This window comes from Vigna umbellata, chromosome 1 (assembly GCF_029865625.1).
Source record: "Vigna umbellata cultivar VRB3 chromosome 1, Vumbellata_1.0, whole genome shotgun sequence".
In the NCBI taxonomy this organism is placed as follows: domain Eukaryota; kingdom Viridiplantae; phylum Streptophyta; class Magnoliopsida; order Fabales; family Fabaceae; genus Vigna; species Vigna umbellata.
Window position 1 is genome coordinate 20,374,262 of NC_142165.1, and position 27,130 is coordinate 20,401,391.

At 32.4% G+C, this 27,130-nt stretch overlaps 2 protein-coding genes and 2 pseudogenes across 2 annotated transcripts; all 4 read right to left on the reverse strand.

The window, feature by feature from the left end:
• Positions 1–423: 423 nt before the first annotated feature.
• LOC148204873 (uncharacterized) lies at positions 424–4,820 on the reverse strand. The gene is made up of 6 exons (XM_088099860.1): positions 4,507–4,820; positions 4,357–4,413; positions 4,080–4,233; positions 2,967–3,064; positions 2,243–2,308; positions 424–810 (listed from the first exon to the last, which is right to left on the reverse strand). Exons 1-6 carry the CDS (start codon positions 4,627–4,629, stop codon positions 772–774), a joined length of 537 nt encoding a protein of 178 aa, XP_087955986.1. The 5' UTR covers positions 4,630–4,820; the 3' UTR covers positions 424–771.
• Positions 4,821–8,391: 3,571 nt separating this feature from the next.
• Positions 8,392–10,950, reverse strand: LOC148204874 (putative vacuolar membrane protein YML018C; annotated as a pseudogene).
• LOC124835436 (putative pentatricopeptide repeat-containing protein At1g26500 pseudogene) lies at positions 10,648–13,286 on the reverse strand (annotated as a pseudogene).
• Positions 13,287–18,779: 5,493 nt separating this feature from the next.
• LOC124835426 (putative monogalactosyldiacylglycerol synthase, chloroplastic) lies at positions 18,780–24,748 on the reverse strand. Its single transcript, XM_047310351.2, has 8 exons — positions 23,877–24,748; positions 22,806–22,978; positions 22,040–22,201; positions 21,810–21,951; positions 20,643–20,867; positions 20,005–20,067; positions 19,853–19,927; positions 18,780–19,207 (listed from the first exon to the last, which is right to left on the reverse strand). The coding sequence occupies exons 1-8, from the start codon at positions 24,375–24,377 to the stop codon at positions 18,971–18,973; spliced, it is 1,578 nt and encodes a 525-aa protein (XP_047166307.2). The 5' UTR covers positions 24,378–24,748; the 3' UTR covers positions 18,780–18,970.
• Positions 24,749–27,130: the final 2,382 nt, after the last annotated feature.

The following is a 27,130-nucleotide window of genomic DNA, read 5'->3' on the forward strand; positions in this document are numbered from 1 at the left end:
TTAAGTTGTTTCTAACAAAATTAAAAAAAGTACTTTAATACGAAATTCTATCACTAGGACCCCATGACTCCATTTTAGGTACTATCATTGCTTAGTTTGATACTGCTTCAATATGAGCTTGAGTTTACTTGCCTAAAATTAAAAGCACTTCGATGAATCCTCTCACTTTAACTGACACAATATTAACATTTTTTTTTTGTATCTTATACAAAAGTTCCTTTTATTTTTATTTTTATCTTAGAAGTCCTTATAGAGAAACTCATTTAAAAAGACAAAGTATATTTGCTAATTTCCGACTAACAACATACTGCATAATTTCAGAAAACTCCAGGATAAAGCAGGCTATATAGCAAAGGCAGGAAAGCACAGATAAATACACAACCTATGTATATGCAAGTGGTGAAAGGTGAATGAACATAAGACTATAAAAGAAATCATTAACTAATGCTTCTTAAATATAAGGGAGATTGTTATACATCACTTTTCTTTATATCCAACCTGATGAAAGAGATGTAGAAAATTATAATGCGCAAATATTAGAATCCTAAATAAAAACAGAACGGTTCTTGATTATTTGGAGCACCCCCGGTCTACTACTACAAACTCTTTCCAACTTTAATGCATTGCTATCTAACAAATTTTAAAATTGGAAACAAGTCATGCCTCACGTGGTCCATCATAACCATTAGAATTTGCTGTTAAGCCTGAATCCGTATCAATGTTTACTCAAAGTGCCTCCAAGACAAGTTGGGCATGAAAAGAAATCGGACATCAACCCAAATTTACACCACCACCTGAAAACTCCACCTCCTGAAGATAAAAAAAAAAGTAGGAGACACGTCAATAAGCTATAGCATCATAGTTACGGCCTCATAGTTACGAAAATGACAACCAATCATCAGATCTTTAAATTGACAAAAAACAGGAGACACGTCAACCAATTATAGATGTTTTCTTCTTTTTCTGTGAAAATCAGTTGTAGAATTATTTTTAAAATCAACCTTCACAGTATCTTGTTTACACTACAAAGAAAATTTAAAGAATATGTTTGTGTTTTGGTTAGAATCTAACACCAATGCACTAACTCTTACTATGTTTCTTTTACACATTCTTCTATATTTACTATGACATCAATACCATAGAATGACTTACAAGGATTCTTTTGCCACCTCTGATACCAGTTTCAGTTCAATAAATGAAAAATGAATAGATTTGAATTACCAATGAGCGTGCAATTTCAAGTGTACGGCTACCTAACATAAATCATTGCCTTTTTTTTTCTTTTATGGTTTTGAAAGAAATGTTGCTCAAACCATAAAAATAGGAAGATCAGGAATTTAAATTTGAGACCAAAGTATAGAAAAAATACTAGGTCAAGAGTAATTCCAGCTTATAGAATTGAAAAGTATGAAAGGGACTATAGTTAGGAAAAATCAAGAACCAGAAGCAATAACGGCTGTAAGCAGCAGTGCTACAATATAAACGATAGATTATTGATTTCATAATGGGAAGAATATTAAGAAAAAGGTGTACAAGAAATGTGGATTCATCGAATAAAATCCCCATAGGCCACTTGAATAGCAGGTTGTGAATAATAAACTCTTTGATATGGAATTTGTCACTAAAAGCATCTTCATAATACCGAAATTCATTATTTTTCACATAATTTGAGAAACATTGGACGCCAATTTCACATGAGATGATGACAAGATGAATTTTTATCAAATTAAATTCAGACATCTAAAGCGTGTTGCTGTAACCTGGGAGATAAAACATCAAAGTGTTAAAACAATCTATTTCCCTAACTGAATAGTCAGAAGTGGAGCTAGAACATGCTCAGGATTTTTGTTATAATACGATGGAGCCCGCAAGATAATGTCTAGGTTTTAACTATTGTTTGAAGAGAGCTCAAATATTACAAAGCCTACACAAAACGCGCAAATTTGTAAGTTTTTGAAAGGATTAGTGGAAAAACAGGTCACGGAATACAGTATCACTCGGATATCATGTTGAGAAGAGAAAAACCGAGAAGGAATACAAAACATTTCATGTGTTGGGTACACTGCACATGAGTAATCTTATTTATAATGAAGAAGAGATACAATAATAAGCAACACAATATCTAGTAATGGGAAATATTTGGTATGATATTTCCCTATCAAATCATATCTTATCTACCTATTTTTAATGTAATCAAATCATATCTCAAACATAAGTGATGTATCAAAAACAGAAATCAAACCTGAGCAGGTGGCAAGGATGAGACCCAGTCTGATGTGTGTGTAGGAAGAAGCCCCAATGCATTGAGCTGCACACAGGATAATCACATAAGAATTATTAAAAAAAAATTCATAAAATCAAGGTTGTCAAACTTGAGAGTCTAGATAAACTTGTGAAATCCTAGTAAGTAAACCAAATCAATCTTCAAAAGTGTTAATAAAAGACAGCTTCTATTACTTAAACGCAATTCAATAACATATTCATATCAATATCAAACAATTGAACTCCATAAAAAGCAAACATAAGTAACAAAGTAAAAACATAACTCAACACTTGACCCATATTATATTATATTCAGGCATTTACACTTTTGTTGTAGTTTTACAAATCAGAATAAAATAATAATGAAAACATAAAATTATATATTACAGAGCACAAGCAATTTAATCCAAGTATCAAACAAAATCAACCAAAGGTATACATTTTGAGGCCAAACCACACATAAATCTAGGCTTGAAAACTTTGCTTGTAAAACAGAGTTATCCAAATTTGTAACAATTTTGCCTGAACATGAGATATAAACAGAAGAGCTTACAAGCAATTTAACTTGTTTTTGTGTCAAGGGATCATAAACGCACAACAGTGTAAGAGTTTGACAACAACAATGGAACATACATTTACTTGAAATTTTGAAATACAAGTATCAAGACGACAACTATGAGGCAAAAAATGACTACATATATTACCTTCCAAACACCTAGTGCCAAGCCACCCAAATTAAGGGCTATAAATAACAACTTAGGTCCAAGAAGCTCCACCTTATTGTCTTTGTAGGGCTCAAAAACTGCAAAAACCAATAGAACGCATTAACAATCCCAGACCAAAGAGAAGTTCCCCAGTAGATGTTTCATGAAGTTCTAGCCAATAAAAAAGCTAGTAAACCTAAAGACCGAAAACACATTCACTAATGGGACATCTTGTGTCAATGTAATAAGACCAAAGGAAGTTAAAAGTATTAGCCATTCCAGAAGAACACTCCTTCCATAAGGCTCAAATACCAGAGAACAACTAACAAACAAAGTCTGAAAATAAGGGGAACATGCAGAAGAAAGAACCAATCATTAATACTGAGTTTTCAAAGCTTTTAATTTATTTTTTTCTTTTCAAACTTCTCTTAGGAAGCTTTCAATTAATGCCTAGTTTGGTTTAAGGGATTTAGAGGACAATTAATTTTGAAATTTGTGGAATCCACCCACTATATTATTTTTCACCTATTTCCAGCCATCCCTCTCCTCGTATCTTCTCTATTTCTCTTCAAAAACTACCTTTAATTTCTATTTTATTTTTCACATATTCTCACTCATTCTTTTTATTTCATTCACCCAATTTATCTTCTCTCTACCGAACAGGACCTAAGGGTGCATTGGAGAAACTTATTTGCAACTTATTCGAGTTCTCTTTAAGCCATAAGCACTTATATAATATTTGTAAAACTTTATAAAAATAGCTGACAATGCGTGCTTAATTTAGTTTTAGCTGATTTCAAAAGCTCTTGAGGATAAATTACCAAAACAATTTACAACTTAAGGAAAACAACTTAGTCTTCTCTACTTGTTGATAAAGGAAACAACTAGTACATACTCCATACGTGCTAACATAATAAACACTTATCCAAAAAACACTTAATTAAGCTGTTTACCCAGCCACGCTAACAAAATAATTGATCTATAAACACACACTTACACATCACAGATCAAAGAATTCGACATTAAAAATATAAAGGGAGAATAATACGTCTAAGATCAACCATGTAATCGAACTAATATATACTAAAACGAGACGAGAAGGCGAAAACATACTCTTTCCGACACTCTGCAAGGCACTAATGGGTTGCCAAAGAGCAGAGAAAGTAATCCCAATGCTGAACAAGTGGACTGTGCTACCAGCCATCCACATCATGAACCCCATCATCAGTAAATTCTTCAAAGGGGCTTGCGCTACCTCCCAAGCTTTCTGTTCATAACGAAAACAACAATCATAAAAAACCAATATTAAATAAAATTAAGCAATATTTCCACAATTAACAAATCAATAATCATAACTCCAACAATAGTGAAAACAAAAAAGAAGAAAAACCTGGGCTTTCCAATTGGATTCAGCGTCCTTCTTCTGGCGACTAAGCGTTGAGTCGTCCTGCACGATTGAATTTCAAATTCAACTTAAACAAACAAATAATTCGAAAAGACGAAAGAAATTGAAAGGGTTGAAGCGTGCGTGGGAAGGAACCTGGTCGAGAGAAGCGCGAGAGAAACCGGGAGGATCGGGAATATCGCGAGAAGTGGAATTGTCGGAGAGGTCAACGGCCCACCTTCTTCCTCCCGATCCCATCACTCCCTTTCCCTTCTCCATCGATTCTCTCTGCTTGCGAATACGGCAGCACCGAACGAAACGGCGTCGTTAAGGAGCGGCGTGTCTCTCTCTGGATCGCGTTCAGTGCCGGGTGAGTGAGAGGGCAAAGCTGGTGTGAGGTTTCAGAAGTTTCTCTACGCTCGTTTTGCTTTTCTCAAAACGACGTGGTTTTGCGTAGTAGTCATCAGGTGAAAACAGAAAAAATTGAAAACTGCAGTGTAGCACTTTTTTTCAATACTCACGGTGGTTACTTTTTAAATCGTTAAAATTTAATTTAAAGATAGAGTATAATGTGAAAAAAAGTAGTAATGTGAAAAAATATCTAGTTATAATATAGACATAAGTAGACTGTGGGTTTAGATTCAATTATATATCTAATTTTATAATATTGTATAACATCTTTAAGATAGATTAACAATCATTAGTGGAATAGATTGGATTAACTTTTGTTTTGCAATTATGTCAAATTAAACTAAACTCAATCTCGTACTAGTGTTGGTTAGATTATCATTGTTATATGTTGAACTGCAAATTCAATTAGATTTTATTAAAATCTTAAATAATAACTAATGAAAATGCAAGCATTTTCGTGCGTCTATTTTTACTTTATGATAATAAAAAAGTAAAAAAAATCAATTATTTTAATTAAAATAATTTTTTTTATTAAATTTTAAAAATATAATAAAAAAATAAGGCTTCAATACTATTTTGATCTATATTTTCGTGCCTTTTGTTTATTGTGATTTTTCTTTGTTTTGTGTTTAAGTCTTTATTTTAGTAAATTTTGTTTAACTTGATATTTTTTATGATGATATTTAAATTGTTAATGATATACAGGCCCGACAAACCTATAACTTGATATTTTTTATATATGAGATGTGGGTTGTGACATGACCATTCTTTTCTTCTTCACAAATGCTAGGGTTTCATGAGTCGTTGTTACCATCACTCAAGATTGGTCATCATTGGATTCTCCACCATGTGAAAAGTCAGAAATAAGTAATTGCAACCTCCAAAACACCCATACATTATTTTATCTCACAAAAACTCCATAACCTCAATTTTTTTTTCTTGTTCATTCAATCACAAAGTGTCAACCTACTTACAAACCTCACCCTACATAATACAGATAGCTCTTTCTATTTTTGTCAACTAGTTATCCAATCCATTTTTTTCCTTAGAAAACCCACACACAAAAACCATCACGTCTCAATTCCTCTCCATTATCCATAATCATTTACCTCACACACGCTTCATTCATCAATATGCACTTTCAACATTCATTCCATTTTCTATCTTCACAATAAACCATCGTAGTTTTTCACTATTATAGATTTTATTCTTCTTCATCCATCATTACTTTTCACAATAAACCATTAGAGATTTCATTCTTCTTCTTTATTCATCATCATTTTTCACTTACCCATAGATAATAAAAAATAGAAAACACAGACTTACTCTACCATTATTTCCATCCATTATCAAAGCAATTCATGACAATGAAAACACAAATCAAAAATTCACGAAGCAAAGAGACACTACTTTAATGTGCAATGGCGACAAGTAGTGGTGTGACACAAATGATGTCTTCGATGACAACAATGACGTTTCTAATGGTCATGGATTCATGGAACCCTAAGGTTTGCGAAGAACAAGAAAATGTTACAATACATGCCTCAAATAAAAAATATCATGTCATAAGAATTGTCTAATCTGTATATTGTGTCTTTAACAATTTAAATGTCGAACCAAATTAAATTGACCTAAATAAGGATCTAATTGATAAAAAAAAAAATTATGGACCATATTGAATAAAGTAATAGAAAAGTTTAATCATTCACGAGGTCCTTATATTTGGGGTGAGAATCTCAAATTGGTCCTTTTTTTTCGGCATCTCAAATTGACCTAAATAAGGATTTGATCACAAAAAATTATGGACCATATTGAATAAAGTAATTGAAAGGTTTAATCTTCACGAGGTCCTTATATTTGGGTGAGAATCTCAAATTGGTCCTTTTCTTTTTCGATATCTTAATTAGATCCTTATTTTGTGAAAATTGCAACAATTACACATTTACCGTTAAATTGAGCTTAACGACGTTATTGTTAGATTGACATGGCATTGTCATATTGGTTTTTAAATGACGTGGAGTTCACGTTATTGTTAGATTGACATGACATTGTCATATTGGTTTTTAAATGACGTGGAGTTCATTATATTCTAACATGTCTTTTTTATTTTCTTTTTACAAAAGAATTTGGCAACCATTGTCGCTGCCGTCATCTCCTCCGCGCTGCCGTCATCTCCTCCGCGCCCCACCACCATCTTTGTCAGATCTCCACGACCACCAGCAAGCCACTGCGAGTTCAGCAAATGCCATCGTCTTCCTTTGCAAAATCCTCACCATTTGCAACCATCGTGAATTAAATCACACACACAGAAATCATGAAGAAGAAAAACTCTCGCGCAGTTCATCTCCATTACGCCACTATTTATTCTCCATCTTCATCAACCTGGAGAGGAAAGAAAGAGAAAAACCCAAAAACAGATCCACTTCAAACCCAATTCGTCCAAGTCGCAACCACAACCAACAGCCTTCGGAAGCCCTGGCACCCAAAGAACCCAAATCGTGAACATTTTCATATCGCAGCCCCAAATTAAGTTTCACGATTAGGGTTCCGCGTTCATGGAGACCAGGTGGTCACAGTTTCAACTTTGCGGGATTGGGGTTGGCGTTGAGGTGACGCGATTCATGGCTATCTCGCAATGGTATGATGTTCCTTGCAATTAGGGCTTGCAATTTAGGTTCTTGCTTAAAATCTCTGTGGAAAAATCCCTGCAATGGAAATGAACAATTTTAGTTATTGATGGTGGAGAAGACGAGTGTTGCGGTCCAGCTATGTTGATCTGTGGTGGAGGTGATGAAAGATCCCTATGGTGATTTACAGCAGCTTTGCGACTGGTGGTCCGGCGATGGATTAGGGGAAATGTTAGGGTTTTTGGAGGTGGAAGATGATGATGTGTCAAGGGTGATAACGTGTTTCAGTTCAATCTTTAATAAAAATAAATAAAAGTTCACATCAACATGTCATGTCAACCATACATTAACGCCATTGGACCCAATTTAACGGATGGTCTAATTGTTGCAATTTTTTACAAAATAAAGACCCAATTGAAACACCAAAAGAGAAGATAATCAATTTGAGATTCCCACCCAAAAATGAGACCTGCTGAATGATTAAACCTAATTGAAAATAAGAACAAAAATAATATTTAAAACATTAAATAATGAAGAAATATTTTTTAATAACTTTATTTTTAACTTTATGTTCTTCCATGGAAACATATTAAAATCGGATATCATTGTAAATGTTGTTATTCACATTTGAACGTAAAGGAGTTACAATTTTAAATATAATGCTTAAAATAACAAAATTCAAATTTTATCTTACCCAAGTTCATAATAAGTCCACACAAACAATTTTTTTATCATTTTTATTCAAAAATAAATCTTATCATTGCTTTTAATAGATTTTATTGTTGTTTCAATAGTTATATATTTTTTTCATATATCATTAATTTTCTTTGTAGTTAAAAAATAATAACCAGCAAAGTTTAAGTACAATAATTAATTTTTATTATAATAATGTATTTTATTCTATGGAACCTTTTGATATATAAGATATACAGAATTAATTTCAGCATGATGTATTAAAATTAAAAAAAAAACAAATTTTAATATCACATTTGAAAAATGGTACGAAATCATTCTCCTATATAATATCTCACATAAAATTTAAGTATTTAATTAAAGTCTTACACTTGAATATACCTGGTACTTAATGATTCTCCTAAGCAATCTCTAATTTAAGTAAAAATTGTACTAAATGGTTCTCTTAAATAAGCTTTTCCATGTCTCCTGATCCAGCAGAGTTCTTGAGAAGCACTGCAATTAATTGATCAATGATTCACAATGATCTTTAAGTAAAAAGTTGAACTTAAACATGAATTATCATTATGAGGTAGAATCCATTGCAATTGATTATTCATACCTGTGAATAAGCCATAAAATACTGCTGAGAGTAGGCCAGAAACGTCCCCAATGATAGTATGCTTTTGAGTACTTGGTAATTCCAATTTCAGAAATTGAAACAATATAAAGGGAAACATGCATTTTAACATCAACTATTAAAAAGAGAAACATATACATGTAATTGGTACATCCATTTAAACAAAAACTGTTAATTTTTTTAAGACAAACTGATATCAACTATTTTTTTTCCTATTATCTCAGCCTGGCAACAACTTGAATCTTTTAACATGTTAGCTAAGATGAACAAAGATGGGGGCGTTACTCAATCACTGAATAAAAGAGACTGCATAATGCCGATAAAAAAGTTGCAGTATTGTGCTATTCACTATGCCTATTAACAAAATTAAAGGCTAAAACTCCTCAGATAAACTGAAATTGATTTTCCTTGGGGAATTATGCATTTGTGCACTCTAATGAAGTGGACTAAAGGATTGCAGGGTTGAAGTACTGGATGAAAGAGGCTTTTTCATCTTAAAATGCAACTTTGAACTTACTCAGAGATGCTGATAAGCTCATCTGTTTCCCAAGTTTTTCCAATTGTTGTCATGGCAACTCCAGCGTGCTGATTAAAACAGCTTCTATTTTGGTCATATTTACTGAGTCCTGGCCAAGAAGGGCTCCAAAGAAAAGGGTAAAGAGACCTGACATGGAATTCAGAACCGTTGTACTAGCAACACTAGTATTTGCAAGTGCCATGTCCGAAAAGTATTGCATGATATCAATCAAGTATAGGGAACATAATGAGTGGAACATCTTCAAAAAACTCATGATCATGCATGAATATCAGAAGAATCTTTTCTTTCTACTTATTTACTTTTGGTGGGGTAGATGAATGAGGCAGGGAGAAAATATTAAGAAATAGACTTTAAATCTAACTCAACTTCATGTAACCGGATTATAAAGTGAGATTTGCACTCAGTTACATATTATGGAATCACCTTAACTTTTTAGTAAATGTGAGATCTCCACTAAGAAACATTATCAAGATGTCATATTGGAACATGTATTCACCATTCTCTGTCAAACTTTTGGGAAAATTAAATGAGGCATGTTACCTCGTGTGCAAACCATATTGGAGTGAGGTACAAGCCACACTTGGCAATTTTCCATGAGCTACTTTCATTACTCTGTGCAAGCAAGGGAGTTTCATCTTTCTCTTTCTTGAACAAAGACATCCCTTCTTCGATTTCTTTGATGTCATTGTCGGTGATCAAACTACTTTTTAGATCAGTTTCTGGTCTTTGGAGAATCCCATCTGTTCTAACAGATATATAGTCCTCATGAATTTTTCTGAACAAAATGTTTAGCAAGCTGCAAATCCACGTTTTTAAAACAAAAATGGGAAAATAGATCACCATCACAGATAGCCAAAGTAATTGAGTGCAAAAGGCTGTTTATACTCTTCAAAAATCCTCTGCAGTAAAGTATCGTAATAAGCTTATTATTATAAGTGTATAATAAGTCTTGCTGCATAATCAAACTATTCCAATGTTAATATTGAAGTAAAATCAAGTTTTAAGGAATAGAAGCACAATAGAGGCTACACTACTACAGCATAATCAAACCACTCAGATGTTAATAGTCATAGCTCATTTGTCACAGATTTCTCTTTTTCTTTTCTTTATTATGCTTTGTTGTTCCATTTCTATGAATTCAATCAAAACTCTAGAAGTTGTTCCTTTCCCAAATGCCTTGTCAACTTGTTATTCTAAGAATAAATAATACATGTAATGACAGTTCCTTATACTACATCCAATTACAAACAGAAATGTTTATTAATTCATTATATGAAAGTCAGGCCAATGACCATTTCTCACTTGTGGTAATGCTCAGGCCAATGACTCAAACAGTCAGCTGGTTGTTTGAGTCATTTTAATTGAATCTACATCCATAAGAAAGTTATTTTCTGGAAAGAAACATTACATTAATATTAAAACTCAGATACTACTTACAACTGATATCATGCACTTAAGAATAACAGTAAATTGGCCATAATGTTTAAGCTATTCAAACAAAATACAACCTTTGTTTTGTGTATCAATTTCACAATTATACAAAATAAGATAGATGTGTGAAGGAACAACTTGCAGTTTCAATAGGTTATAGATTCAGATTTTGTTTTCCATTGAGAAACATGAAAGGAAAAGCTGAGTTATTTCTGCACAACTAACCCAATTAAGACAAAAGCTCCAATAAGTCCCAACCCAGCATGGTACCTCCAACCCATTATAGAACTTTGTTATTCATATCTGTGAATAAGCCATAAAATACTGCTATGTTATGGACTTCTGGTTCTTCTCCTGTCTCTGGTAGCCATCTTCTGTCCATAACTCTCAAGTATGTCTACCAAATCAAACAGTCTCACCTCTCTCACCTTCTTCCCCACATCCTCAAACTGTTCTTCGTTCGAAAAGCAATTCAAAAACTTGTTATAATCAAACCTTGGCACCTCCATTCCTTTGTTAATCACCCTCTCCACATACTTGCTAGCTTCCTTCGACTTCCCTGCCTTCACCATACCCCCAACAAAAATAGTATCAAAATTAACAAGCGGATCAGACCCCTTCCTCCTCCTCCTCCCCGAATGACCTAGCAGCAGCATTATGTATGTGTGCATATTCGGTTCGCAATCTCTTCTTACCATTTCCCCAAACACCTGCGTCGCCTCACTCGCCCTTCTCAGCCTCAAAAGCCCCTTTATCAACCATGATACACGCTCAAATCCGGTGCCTCAATCTCCTCAACAACTTTATAAGCCTCTCTAACTCTACGCCTAATCATAAGTCCATACACAACATGCCCCAGAGTGGAGTTATCAACTCGAACACCCCTCTCGCGCATTTCCTCAAAAACTCCATGCGCCCATAAGTTGAAATCCCAAGTTCATCCATCCTCTTGAACCTCATTGTATCAAAGAGCCTCAAAGCCTCACCATACTAATTCACCTTAAAAAAGGTCTCCATCATTTTCTCAACAGCATCCACATCAGGCTCAAACCGCTCATCCTCCATCAAGGTCCAAACTTTGGAAGCCTCAACCAAATCACCCTTATCACAGTACCCTCCAACCAACCACTTGTAAGTCACCCCATCAGGCCTAACCAACTCCCTCAAATTGAAAACTCATTTACAATATAATTATAATTGCAAAAGAACGTTATCAGTATAATAATTATTGCTTAAGTAAGAACTTTGTGCAACGTTCATCAATTGCAACGTTAACTTTACAACGTTTCTTTTTTTTCCAACTTTGTGATGCAAACGGTCAGTTTTGTTTGCAACATTTTATTTTTCCCTGACTCTATAAAGAGAGCTCTTACCTCATTTCAAAATACACACAAAATATTAAGTTTTTTCTTCTATCTTAAACATAAATTCTTTTTAGTTCTCTTTCTTTCTTAGTTCTCTTTCTTTCTTTTGTTATTTTTAACTATATCCTTTTGAGATCTTTGAATACTTTCAAGAAGTTCCGTATTTTAAGAGACTTGCGCAATATATTACGGATAAGTTTTTAAAGACAGTGAAACTACACGCGATACTGTTCGTGGTGATTTTGTCAGTCTTTCTACAACAATCTTAAGGACTCCAGTATTCCTTCAAACTCAAACTAGTTGAAGATCGAAATTACACGAAAAAAGTATGTCGACACACTTTGTGTTCATTTTCTAATGAATTGTTCAATGTGTACGGTTCCTGTAAAAGACATCTGGGATTCGTTGATTTTCAAATACACTGCCGAAGATGTCGTCAGACAAAGATTTGTCATAGGCAACTACTACCGTTGGGAGATGATTGAAGACAAGGACATAAAAACTCAAATCAATGAATATCACAAGATGCTCGAAGATATCAAAGCAAAGAATATTCTTCTACCAGATGAATTTGTTTGAGAACTTCTGATCGAGAAATTGCCGCCATCCTGGACAGCAGTTGAAACACAAACACAAACTGATGTCTCTACGAGAACTCATTACACACATAATTATTGAAGACACCAATAAGAAGGAATCTCCTACTACAAGGGCCAAAGCTTTATCTGTAAAAACAAATATGGTAGAAGTAAAACTTGTGCCCAAAAGGTACGAACACAAACCTAATCACAAAAAGAAAAATAATTTTCTTAAATCTCGTCTCAATGAATCTAAATCCACCTTCAAGAAGAAAGAAAATTTTTTCGTATGTGGAAAGTCGGAAACGTCAATCCTCCTAGGGCCAATATAGCCGAAGGAGATGACATTATTGTTGCGGTCGTTTCACAAGAAAATTTGATGACCAATGTGAGCAAGTGGGTGGTAAACTTTGGGGCTACCAGACATATCTGTGCAAACAAAAGTGTCTTTACCTCTTACATTCGTGTAAAAGATGGAGAAGAACATGTGTATCTCGGTGATTCCAGGATAATTCCTGTCCTAGGAAAAGGAAATATTCTTCTTAAGCTCACATCTGGGAAGATTCTAGCCTTCAGTGACGTTCTACATGTACCCTCTATCTGAGTTAATTTAATCTCTGTATCAATACTGGGAAAAGCGGGGGTTAAAATGTCATTTAAGTCTAACAAGATCATTATGACAAAAAATAGTGTTTTCATGGGGAATGAATATTGTGATCAAGGACTCTTCATACTGAATGTTTTTGAAAATATTAATGAACCAAGTTCTTCTGCTTATATTGTTGACTCGTATGATATATGGTATGCTAGATTAGGACATGTGAATTCCTTGTATTATGCATGATAAATAAAGTAGTAAATATGATATATGTGTAGAATCTAAAATAACAAAGAAAACATGTTTTTTTGTAGACGCCAAACTAAACTGTTAAGGTAAATTCATATTGATCTAAGTGACTTGAAACAAACCATGTTTAGAGGAGGTAAAAATTATTTTGTGACCTTTATAGATGATTATTATAGACGCACCAAAGTTTACTTAATCAAGCATAAAAATAAAGTCGTTGATGTATTTTTAACCTATAAAGCAGAAGAAGAAAATCAATTGAATAAAAAAATTAAGAGAGTAGTTTACATAGAGGTGATGAATATGTGTTATTTAATGACTTTTGTGTTAAAGAAGGATATATCCATGAAGTGACCCCACCATATTCACCTGATTCTAATGGAGTAGCTGAGAGAAAGAATATAACTCTTAAGGAAATTATGAATGTTATACTTGTTAGTTTTGATGCACCTGATAACCTTTGGGGAGAAGCCTTGGTTATTGTATGTCTTTTACAAAATTGAATACCCCATAAGAAAACTGGTAAATATCTAAGAGTTCCATGTTTTACAACTAATATGAACAAATAGGAAAAATCTTTCATGGGGAAAACTTAGGGTTTCACAAAAGTATTTGGCAGCTACTCCATGCTATAATTGCGCTTCCTCTTTGCATCTCCATCTTCAATTTGTGACCCATCTTCATCCTCAATCCAAAAGGGGCAAAATCACCATTGATGGAGATTGAAGCTCAAAGAGGAGAAGGGAGAGCTTCCCAGCACCCAAAACAACCTTCAAGGCCCTCTCCCAATTGCTCTATGTGAAGAATGAAGTATGGGAGCAGAAAAATCTCGAAAACCTCTACGAAAACATGACTAAATACCCATTTTTCGTGTTTATGGACTGATAGACTCACCCAACGAGCATCAATTATTGTCCAGTGAGCTAGTCAACTTGCCTAGCGAGAAAGTCAACTTGCCCAACGAGAAAGTCAACGAGCCCAGTGATAAAGTCAACTCGTCTAGTGAGTGAATAGTGTTGGTCAATGCATGAACAATGTCGATCAGCGTGTAAACAATGCCATGTGAATAATGAACAGTGCCATCAAAATTATTATGTTTGCTCATTGTGTTCGTAGCACTAAACGTGACTTTTGTGGCACCTAGTGCGAATATTCACTTAAAATCCATTTTTTGTTATCTAATCATGCTTTCTTGAGTTCCAAACTGTTTTCCTCCGCCAAAATTGTTTTTTATTTTCTTATTTAACACTCAAAGAGAGATTAGAGGTAAAAAAATCATATACTAACTACAACACAAGAAAACATGAATAAATTTGGAAATAAAACAAGGTTAAAGCTATGAAAGAGTTGATTTATTCACCAAAATATACACACAAAAACACATAAAATCAACTGTTATGAAATAGTAATAAGAGTTTTTCTTCTTTTTTTTCAATCTTAATTGTTTTCCATAATATTTATGTATTTATATTATTGAATCTAACCTAATATCTATTTGTTTATAGTACTTTTTAGTGTTTAAAATTTCAAAGAAAAGAAAAGTTTATAAAAGTATTTGACCTAAACTATAAGATTCCATAATAGTAAATATAATATTTGATGGATGAAAAACAAAATTAGAAGGCCTTAGCCATAGACGTCTAAAATGTGTAGGATGTTTATGTCAATTAGGGCTAAGACATAACTGTATTAAACTATAAATTATGTATAGTATATTATACTATAAAATTTAAACTATTTTAGAAAAATGAATTATATTATTTTGCGGTTTAATTTAAAAAAGCTGAAGTTTTCTATTAGCAATTCAGTTAACTATTTCAAACTATGAAAACATACAACGGTAACCAAAACAAACTATGGCTCCACCTAGCATTGGAAACATACAAAGAAATTGCATGTTCTTGCTTGCTTTATAACACTTAAAACTTAAATAAAATTTAATTGCATAGGTTACATTAACAAATTGATCAAGAAAAACCTTAGTCAAATCTATCCATGTAATTTTTAGTAAAAATAAATATTGAAATGAAAAATAATAATAAATTAGTATGATATATAATTATGGAATGTAGAATATACAAATATAAATTAATACAAATGACTATGTTACATATTTTATTTTATGAAAAAAAATAAATAATCCATACCAATTTGTAAATCGTACTAAATGTGTCTTTTCTTTTTTCTCTTAAAACTGTTTTGTAATAAGTTTTAAAATTTAATTTAAATTTTTAAAGTATTTTTTTTTGTTAAACTAACACTTAAAACTGTTTTTTTAGAAATTCAATTTAGAATATATTTTTTTAAAATTGTTTTTCAATAAGTGTTATTTAATAAGAAAACAAATACTTCATTTATTTGAGTTATGATAAAAATGCGTTTTTCTTGTATGTTTGCGATCTGAAGTGAAGTCGCAGTTTGCTTTGATCATTGTTATATGTTTTTACCGTTTAAAACAGTTAATTGTTAATAGAAAAGTTCAGTTTTTTTAATTGAATTGTAAAACAATATAATTCCGTTATAATTTAGTTTTTATGTATAATATAATATAGATAATACAGTTAATGTACAATATAGTGGTAAAGGCATGTGTTTGTTTTGTTTTTTATTTTTGATAAGCAAATACACGTTTCTGGTTACGGAGGGAGAAGGTTTTGAGGTGGTTTAGTCTGGTGTAAGAAAGTTTGGTTAGTATATGACAAGTGTATTAAATTATCATTCACATATATTATTTCCATTTTTTTTTATCTTCCGCAGGCATTTCTTTACATTCATAATAAACAAGGAGTAAGATTTCTTATGCACATTAAAAAAAAAGCAGTTAAATGTCAGTTTATTTCATCTTCGCAATGCAATAAATTTAGCACATGTAATAAATGATAATGATTCTAAGTAAGGTTTTAAAAATGTTAAAATATTTTTAATGTATAAATTTTGAAGTGAAATTGGAATTCAATTTTTTTTTAAACTTTAATATAATTTGGTTTTCAAACTTTATAAATGAATATATATCATTTTTCTAATACAGTTATGTTAAATTTTTTAAAGTATCAAATGACATTTCAAACTAATGTTGTTTATACCATTTGACACATTCTAGTTTGTTCAAATATTAACACAATTAGATTAAGAAGATTGATTATATTCATCAATTTTTAAAATTTAAAAATAAAAATATATCAAAATTTCATATATAAATTAATGTCTATTTCATTTCGGGTGTGTTTACTTGAGGGAGATGATTTAAGAGAGAAAGTATATAAATTTAAGGAGATTTGAGAGTAAATTATGTATTTGTTTTTTGGAGGGATTAGAAAGTAATTAAAAGTGAATTTGGAAGTAAAGTTTCTAAAAGTTTGGGTATGATTTGATCAATGTGATAAATAAAAAAATGTTTTAATGAATAGAAATTGCAAATTGTCCCTTAGTGATAATAATAATATAAAATAATATTTATTGATATCATATTTATTGATAAAAAATATTTTAATTAGTAAAAAAATCAAAATAATATTTTATTTAAGTAAAGTCAAATTATTTTGTTTAAAATTTAATTTTTTAACAATATAATTTAATCAATGTATTTTTGTTGCATAAAAGGGAAGTTGTTCCATATACTTTTTCGATATAAAGTCAAGTGACTCAAGTGTCACTTTGGATCCAAGTTAACATTATATCCACCTCATCTTGGTTGCATTGGTGGCTACATAAAGTTGAATAGATAAGGTCTTGTAACCAAATACACAAAGCAGGAATCGGTTACTCAACCACATTGGAATCGATTATATGGTACCTTTGCAAAGTTGGAATAGGATACGTGTGGTTTGGAATTGATTCCATTTGCAAGTGGAATCGGTTACACTTGTAGTGGAATCAGTTATTCTACTCTTCAACCTCTATTCATTCACAACATCTCTACAACTTTTATATTGGACCATGTTAAAGACATAAATTTAGAATCAAATGTCTTACCTTGGAATCGATTTCAACAAGTGGTTATATTTTCGTACATACAAAGTTTGAAATTATCAAACTATAGGAGGACAAAGATAAAATTTCGCATTAAATCCCTTCGAATATTTGCATATTATTGGATGATAAAAAAAAGTACATATCTCGTAAATCACTGTGTTTTATTGTTTTCAATTTCCTCAAAACGAACATCATTTTATTCTTTAATCTGTTTGTGCTAATTAGCTTGAACAAAAAATTACTTGGAAGCGACCACAACCTTCAAGTTTAAAGAATAAAAATATATTTAATCTTTTAAATTTTATATGGAAGGATATGTTATTGTAATGTTGGCATATAGGCATTCACACTTCTCCCAAATGCACCATTGTGATGTTAAAATGGTAAAAGAATGTTGAGTAGCAATGGATCCACTTGCATCCAAGAAGGTGATCCTTCCTACCTTTAGTTTAAGGCAACTTGTTAATAATATCTTTATTTATTAAAGTTTCAGAATTAATATGCAGATAAATATATGATTTTATTATGAAAACCTAATAATAATAATTATAGTTATAAGAAACATGTTGAGATAAATGGGTGTAAGAAATATATTCTTAATTATAATAAAAAAATGTGGTAAAATTCGAATGTAATTCACATTCAAAGGAGGACTATTTAGAATAAAAAGCATAAATTAAATGTAAAAATGAGAAAATTGAGTAGAATATATAAATTATATTTACAATCAATTAAAACAAACCTGAGTGAAGAAAAATAATTAATTTTTAAACAAATCTTCTAGTAATAGAATTAATATGACTAATCAATTATATTACAATCAACTGCAAAACACTGGTACAAAGACCCTACTGATAAATTTGATAGCAGAATATGTAAGCTACATTGATTGATGTATATGATCCTTCACATTTTGAAAACAAAATTTATCGCAATTTCCAAATAATGACATCCTTCACAAGAGAATTCTATATTAGAAATGTGTATCTTAATAGTTAAAATAACTAATTAAATCTTATGAAGCAAACCTAAAAATTGAGATAAACATTATTTAATTTATATTTTACCCTTTTGTTAAAGTTGAGTCTAGAAAGTGTTTAAGCAAAAATAGGTATGGACTCATTTAATGTCAGGTTAAGAGGTGTCTGAAACATACTTAAAAGATGTCACATTATTATTCTAGAAAGATATGAGTAGTACCTACATTAACAGTTCGTGAGACAATATATTACAATTTCCCAAAATGAAATATTTATCAATTTTTTACATGCTGAGAGTCTTTGAACACAGCATTCAAACTCAACCCTTGAGAAATCTGTGTTCATAGTAAAGTTACCAAAAGAGAGATGTATCCCTAACATGGAAAAAAATTGATTAACAAGAAACATTCAAAACTATATCAACATAAAATTTTCAAAGGAGCATCTGAAAAATAAAGATGGAAGACAAATACTCGAATTTCTGGTAGTGATCAGAAAAATGGTTGCCTAATACATTTTTTTCTCAGAAAAAAAGGTGCAAAAAATATCCTCAGTATCAGTTAAGCTGTACAAGAATATTCTGCTAGGTAGCTTCTTTGTCTAACCAGCTCGTGAAGGTCATGAACAATCTTGAACACAGCGTCTGGCCTTGCCAGCCTCAATGCATTTTGTGACATTTGTTGTAGCTCGTAGGCCTTAGGACCAAACCAATCGGCAACAATTTTTGCTATCTGTTTAGGAGATTTAGAGAACTTTCCGCATCCATTTTCAACTACATAGGGGACATTGCCAGCTTCCTGAAAATGAAAATCCACCATTTTATCAACCATGAAGAGGATTCACGTAAACTCAAGCTAAAATCCATAGTTTCTACATTTTTCATGGAACATATGCAAGTTCAGACAAGTACACAAAGACGCAGTAACATAATCATAATGTTTACTCCCTCTAAACTAGCTATCAAAAAAGGATTTGTTAACATACATTTGTATATTTTAGGAGTATTTTAACAAGTTATGCCTTGGATTTTTTAATATAAACTCATGGTATAGTTTGCTAAACTACTTCTTTTGAAAAACAAGCGTACCTTAGGCAAATCCTAATAGGGTTGCTAAAGTACATTCACTAGCCGGAATTTCAACAAGTTATGATCTTTCGTTAAATACACTCAGGAAATTGTTTAACTTCTGGTAGCAAACAGTGGGAACACGTTTAACAAATCCCTATATGAAAATGCATGGATAGAACAATTTAAATAAACACTTGTGAGAAAGATTCCTTCCACCTCTTTATTATTGTCAACTAAGCCCCTAGTTAGAGCTAATATATCTAATTAAGTTCTAGAACCCAGTCTCAAATTTACTCCAATAACACAATTGAATCAGCTGGATTTCTAGTACAAAAATCACAAGGTTCAGGAACCATAGCCATAACCAGAATACCTGTCCAGCAATGTAATCATTCAAAATAATAGGGAGGCCTCTGATCTGGGCTTCTGCAATCGTCCCTGGACCCGCCTACAAAAAGAGAAAAACCCATCAACTGCTGCCATAATTAGGTAAGAAAACCTTAAGTCAGGATTGAGGGATCAAACCTTTGTGATGATGCAATCACAAGCTCCCATGCATTCCTCCATTTTGGTAACAAATCCCTTGACCTAAATATGAGTAAATTAAATCAGGGGCGACTAGACAATGCTGAATAAATAATTGCTATGCTCATCAAGAAATTGAATTGCCACCGACCCCAAACAAAAAACTTAATATGGAAGTTTCACACCTGAAGTTTTCTACATTATCTAGTGAAAAGAAAACTAATATTACCCAGGGTCCTATGTATAAGACCCTTTTTAACTAATTCACAATAATTAAGAAAACTGCTTGTCCTCAACCAATGGCTCCCGTGCAATAATATTTCCAGAGTGACCATGGTTCAATTGGGTTGAACCAATGAATGGTAAATCAATATTTTCACTAGTTCAATAACCAGTCTAGTTTTAAAAAACATTGCATATGAACAATCTGATTCTAAGGCTAAATACCTAGCTCATCGTGCAATACACTAGCAAAAGGCAATCACCATGGACAGGTAACAAAGTTAACATTTAAGCCTATGGAGGAAATGCCAACGATGATATAGAGGGTGCAACAAAACTAGAAAGTATATTGGAATTTATATTTGAATAAAAAAAAGATTAACAAGGTTCTGGAAATATTTTAAGGGTAACAATACCTGCACAGGAACCTTCCAATTAATAGAAGTCAGTTTGTTAAGAAGTTTCTTATTCCGTCCACAGATCACTAGGATCTGACCTACAGGGGCCCCAATATTCTCGTCGTATAATGAATCTCCAAGTGCTCGAGCAGTAGCCTCAATGGGACCCATACCTTCCCCTCCCCCCATCAATAATACAGCAGGAAGATCCTCATCCATCCCTAGATCTCTCCTTAGTTCATCCTACAACATAAAGTAGAGAAGGCCAAAAAATTCAATACTACCTAATGCACTAACAGTGATGTAGTGTTCCTTGTGACTTCTATTTTACAGGGTTAATTATCTCAACCTTTGTTGGGTTAGTTATTAGAAGTTTTTACACCTACACCCTTCTATTTTGATAAACTCCACCTAACACATTGCTTTGTTATTTATTATAAGACTTTGTGTGTAGTTTCCATAAAAGTAGGGGAATTAGGTATAAAGTCTCAGAAAGCTAATGGAATTAGAACAGAAGCACAGTAACAAGTAGGTACTCTAATTTTACCAACAAAAAGACTGTCCAAATATTAGCCTTAACCTCATAAATCATTTTTACTAGCCCAAATTTAAAACATCCACACTTCAACAAGCAATTAACTGAAACCTGAGACCATTTGAAAATAAAGTGTATTGAATTGTATGTTTGATGAAAAAGGAATAATATTGAAACCAGATCAGATCCAAGTTTGTATAATTAAAGTATACATAATACATTCTTATATATGCATCAATTAGTTACAAGTATAGCTGTTATGATGTACACTAATTGAAAATTATAATACTTGACTACAGCCTGTAGTAATAGAATCAGAGAACCCACACAGAACACCAAAGCTGATAATTTTAGTTTATCATACTACACATTTGGCTGTCGCTTAAACAAAATCAAGGGAAAAACTTACACTTTACAGGCAATCATTAGAAAAAGTGTGTAGCACTGTTGACATGAAAATGGCTATTATCTACTTTCAATGACTTCAAAACCCAATATAAATTACTATTCCTACTATCCTATCACAGGATTTCAAACAGTTCAGAGGCATTCATTTGATAATAGTATATATAACACATCATCCCGTGTCACAATTACAGAATTGTTAGTAAACTTGCCAATAATTCAAGTAATGGCTATAAGAATGACACCTTTGGCCGGACAGGCTTAACAAAGGAAGGCCGGACAGGTAGACCAAAAATCTTTATTTGGGATTGCTGCAATCCTGCTTTCAATGCCCTTTGCGCAACATCTGTCGTAGGACAATAGCATCTAGTTACGAGCTTATGAAACCTAAAGAAAACAAGAAATAGGACGTCAAAATAAAATTCTAGATAGATAATATTTTTGGAAAAGGAAATAATAAAAAAATAGAACTAACCACGTTGGATGGCATGTGCTTAAATCTGTGATAACTGTAGTAAAAACAATCTTATCTAAAAGACCCTTTGACCTCAAAATTCGAAGTGGAACGTGCTGCATCAATGGATGCACACTGATTATTATATCTGGCTGATATTTCATTAGACCTTTAGCAACCTCACTGTAAAAAGAGAATGGATGGTTTAACTATGACATGCGATGTTATACTGTATTTGAGATGAGATATAAAGGGCATTAATGAATGTGATACTGCATATGCGCAAGGAACCATATTGTGAAACAAAAGATGCAGAAAAGTTAATGAACATTGGGAGCTGTAAGTAACCAGAGGTCAATCTATCCAGATTACAGAATAACATTTACAGAACATGAATACCAAATTAGAACCACCCTGAAATACTACCAAATTACCATACTATCTTTTTCTTGAGAGAATCAAGTAATATAAAATTATGCTTTAACCTAAATAAATATGGAAACAGAAATAAATGAATCAAAACAAGCACAATCTATTCCCACAACTACAAAAATAATGAAACTATTATTGTATAACTTATAAATTTAATGATCAAAAGAAAACTTCCAACTAGAAAGACAGGGAGAATGCTATACCAGTATATGCATGGAGCCTGGACTAGCACATATGCATCATTTTGCATACCTATCAACTATATTCAATGAATGCATCGGTTTTCTTACTCATTGAAGTAATTTGTCAAAAAATAAGAGTAGGAATTGTAGCATGAAGGCAACCAAATCCTCACCGAGCTATGAAAGTTCCAGTTGCTGCAAAATTAGACTGGTGCACAACTCGTGGGGCAGTTCCATAGTAAGTCATCTTCCACAATGGCCCGTGCTTCACCAAAAAGCTATAGCTCCTGGGAAGTTGGTTGAACGGCCAAGGTGTGTGATCAGCCCACAAATCAGTAACGAAAACCTGTACCATGAACCCCAAACTGAGAACACAAAACCTGACAAAAAATATACATACATTCACGCATCCTTTCATGTGATTCCCCTCTAACCTCCCATCACCTTAAACAAGCAACCATTCCTAAAGTCATCATCATTAACTCGCAATTAGAGGGTATTTGGAAGAGCTTCTAGACAACATATTTGAGCTCAGTCAAATGACATAACTCAAACTCTTTTTTCTGTGTGGGAAACCACAGGGATCCTCCAAGGGAGGATGTCTTGCTTAAGTTACGTAGAACCACTGTGAGCAATAAAGCTCTCTTTCAACCAGTATTTGAAGCAATTCAATACGCAGAGCTAAAAACAAGGTCGCTGGTGTGGTTAAGCGCAAACAACCTCCATTTCAAGTTGATATACATGTCTGGTAATCACATAAGCACTTTTTATAACCTCTCATCACCTTAGAAAGGCAAAATATCCAATTTGGTCCTAACGCTATCATCATTAACTTACAATTAAGGGTGTTTGGAAGTGCTTCTAGACAACTTATTCGAGCTTATAAAAATGACATAAAACTCATGTTAAACTCTTTCTTGTGCAAAATCCACATGTATACTTCACACAGCACAATCTTCCTCGAGCCAGGTAGAATCATTACAGGCCACAAAGTTCTCTTCTTTTTCAAGTATTTGAATGAGTTGTATACCCAGCACTCAAATTCTGAACTACTAAATAAGTGGAAACAACCTTAAATCACTCATGAGCTCAGTGATACTCAAACTCTTTCTACGTCATTTCAAGAAGATTATTTTTACTTAAACTAAACAAAAACAGTCATCACAATTTCCCCCCTACTTCTTTTAATAAAGAACATCTCATACTATTCCCATTGCATAAAAAAAGAGTATACCAAACCAAACCTGGTAATCATCTCCAAATTCTTCATAGAAAGCAGCCTTGATAGCTTCAGCGGAAGCTCGATGCCCACCACCAGTGTCACTCATCAAAATCAAAACTTTTTTGGGCCTCTCACCCCCCACGCCATTCCCGCGAAGCCCCTCATTCTCCACCCCGCCACACTCATCCACTCTAACCCCACTTCCATCCCCGTCCCCGTCCCCGTCACAGCCACCACCACCACCACCGTCGCCCTCCGCGACTCGCAGCGAGGCGAACCCAATCGGGATCTTCTCGCAGTGAAACCTAACTGCTCTATTAAACTCGCTCAAAATATTCCGGACCCTAACTCCAGCCGCCCCCACCCTCAGCGAAACGCCGCGTTTGGCTCCCGCCCCGCCATTGAAGCGCAGGAAACTGGATTGCACAGCGGTGTCGGTGCGAAAATGATCGAAGGCGAAGCGATTGACGTGGGATGCCAAATCGAGAAGCACACTGGATTCTTGCCTAACACCGTTGTTCATTCTTGCTTCAAACTGTTACCAATCAGTAGTAATCGTTACCAATTGTTCCTAACGCTAACAACAAAATTGGTTGAGAATTTTGAGAGAGGAAGAAACATTGAGCAAAGAACGTAGACTATAGAGTATTATTGGAGTTTTGTTTGAGTCATTTTTGTTGTATGGTGTGGTGTGGGTTGTGTCATGTGGATTGGGTTGAGGACACTGGGAAGGTGCTTGTCACGTGACGAGCCAATGGAGGAGTGCCACGTCACGTGCGAGTGAAGCAACGGAAGGAACTTGGTAATGCAGGCACGGTTTCAGCGTTGAGCAAAGGTTGGTTTTTGATTGAAGGTTTGGTTTGGGTTAGCGCGGTACGAGGTTTGCTGCGACTTTGTACGAGAATGATTTATAGAGTGCCCTTGGTGGTCGGTTGAAGGGTAAGGTGAGAGTAGTTAGTCCTTCAACAGACGATGACAGCTTCAAAACAAGGAAAGTTTATCCCAAATCCTTTTTGTACTTATGTACATGTGATAAATCAAAACAATTTGGAAACAAATCAAATTATTTCTAATTATTATCTATTTTTAAATCAATTTTGACTTATTTTTTTGTTAAAAAATAAGTATAATTAGTAATGGTTGAAAGATTTTCCAATTAATAAAATTGGGTTGATGTTTTCCACTATGAATAAATAACATCTTCCGTCCAAGCCTATAACACGTGGTTATAAGACTCTTTCTTCAGATAGATTATTGCATTGTTTTGAGAGACATGAGATTGGCATGTGTTTGTAATGCACTACGCATACGCATGAATAGTTGACCCCTCAAGCCATTGCCGTCCAAAACTTTCCACCATGGCTTATGGGTTCACACCTTCTCACTCACCACCCCCAAAATGTGGATATCATGCACTTACTCTTATTCAAAGAAAAAATAAAGAAGAAAATAGAATGGGAGTAAATAAGATAATTTTCTATTATACACTTGTAAAGAATTTATATGTTAGCACATGATTTTTAAAAAACAACATAAATAAAAAAGAATGTAAACAATATATAGTATTTTTAGCTTGTTAACTTGTAGTACGGGTCTATCAATGGCGAGTGATTTTATACAAAACATTGGACTTTCATTTTCGTCCCTTTTGGTTATACATACTTACTAACATATTACATTTTGGATCAACTTTTTTCACAGATATTTTAACGAAAATATGTAAAGTAATTTTTTTAAGAAAACTAAAGTTACCTTCTATCTAAATTGATTTATAAAATATTTCATAGTACAGAATATGGGCTAAGATGAGTTTTTTTTTAAATAATTTATGAAGTTTCTCTCGTATTACTTTTTTTCTAAAAGCATTTTATGCATAGGATATTTTAAATAAAATTCTATTATCGTCCAATTGTAAGCTATTATATATAATAAATTTGTTAAATTTTATAATAACGATGTTAATATTTATATTAATAACGATTTATGATTAATTGACAATGTAAAAAATTACTAATGCAGTAGGTACTATTAATTATAGTATATATATGTAGATGGAAATTTAGTTATTATGAAAAATGAATATATTTAATTAATTTTTAAATTTTGGTTTATTATCGATAAGTTCAGATGTATTACAACATTTTTCATCGATAGTCAATTAAAATAATGTAGTTGTTAAATAAAATAAAACAGAGAAAACGAAAAAAATATTTAAAAAAACTAAGAAAAACAAAATAGTCTTTAAAAAATAACTAAAAGAAGTAATTCATTGTAAAGAAAAGTAAAATATAAATAAAATAATGCCTTCCGTTTCGAGTATGTTCTAAGGTCAATATGACGCAAGTTAATCGATTAAACATTAAATGTTACTTTTATTAGTTTATATTTTGATATTTTTATGCTTTAGTATATTAAAGGTTAGTTAAAAAAAATTAAAATTGAAGAAAAATTATTAACTCTATTATAAAAAATATTGTATATCAATATTGCTAAGGAAAAAGAGATACATTTTTACAAAAGTAAATTAAATTAAAAAGGTGATTATAGAGATTAATTATAAATAGAGGTTGGACTTAAATAAAACAATATTAAATAAAAAATAGTAAATAATGCTTAAATAATAAATAGTAAGTAGTTAGTAGCGTGTTATTAAAGAATATAAATTATTTAGGTTATGTAACTATTTGAGAAACAGAAAAATGAATGAAAGATTAAAGAAAAAATAAAATTTTAAGAGAAAAGTAATAGTTTTACGATTGTAGTTATATGAATAAAATAATAGAAAACAAAAATATATTTACTAAAACATCATAATCCATTTAATTATATGATATATAATTATAGATAGTTAGCACAAATGAAACATTCCCAAAAAATTTAGTTATATTAATACTAAACATTCATTACCAGTATTTGTTTCTTACAATATAATTTTTTTCTCTATTTTACCTCGTTAATTCAATGGTGAGTTTTTTCTCTTAAAACATCATCTTTCTGGTCTAACACACGTCATTATAGTTGAAAATAACACATACAACAAAAAATGTAAGCTAAAATTCTTTTAAAAGCTTCATACACTTGAAAATATATATGAAATCATGCAACACATAATTTCATCTCTCATCCATTTAAATCTATTAGGTACCATTCACAAAATCAAGTGTCTAAATCTCTCATGTCACAAAGCACTCACATCAAATTATCACAAACATTTAACCAAACTGAAAACTTTGCCCTTTTCATACTATCTTAAGTTATTATCACAATAAAATTATA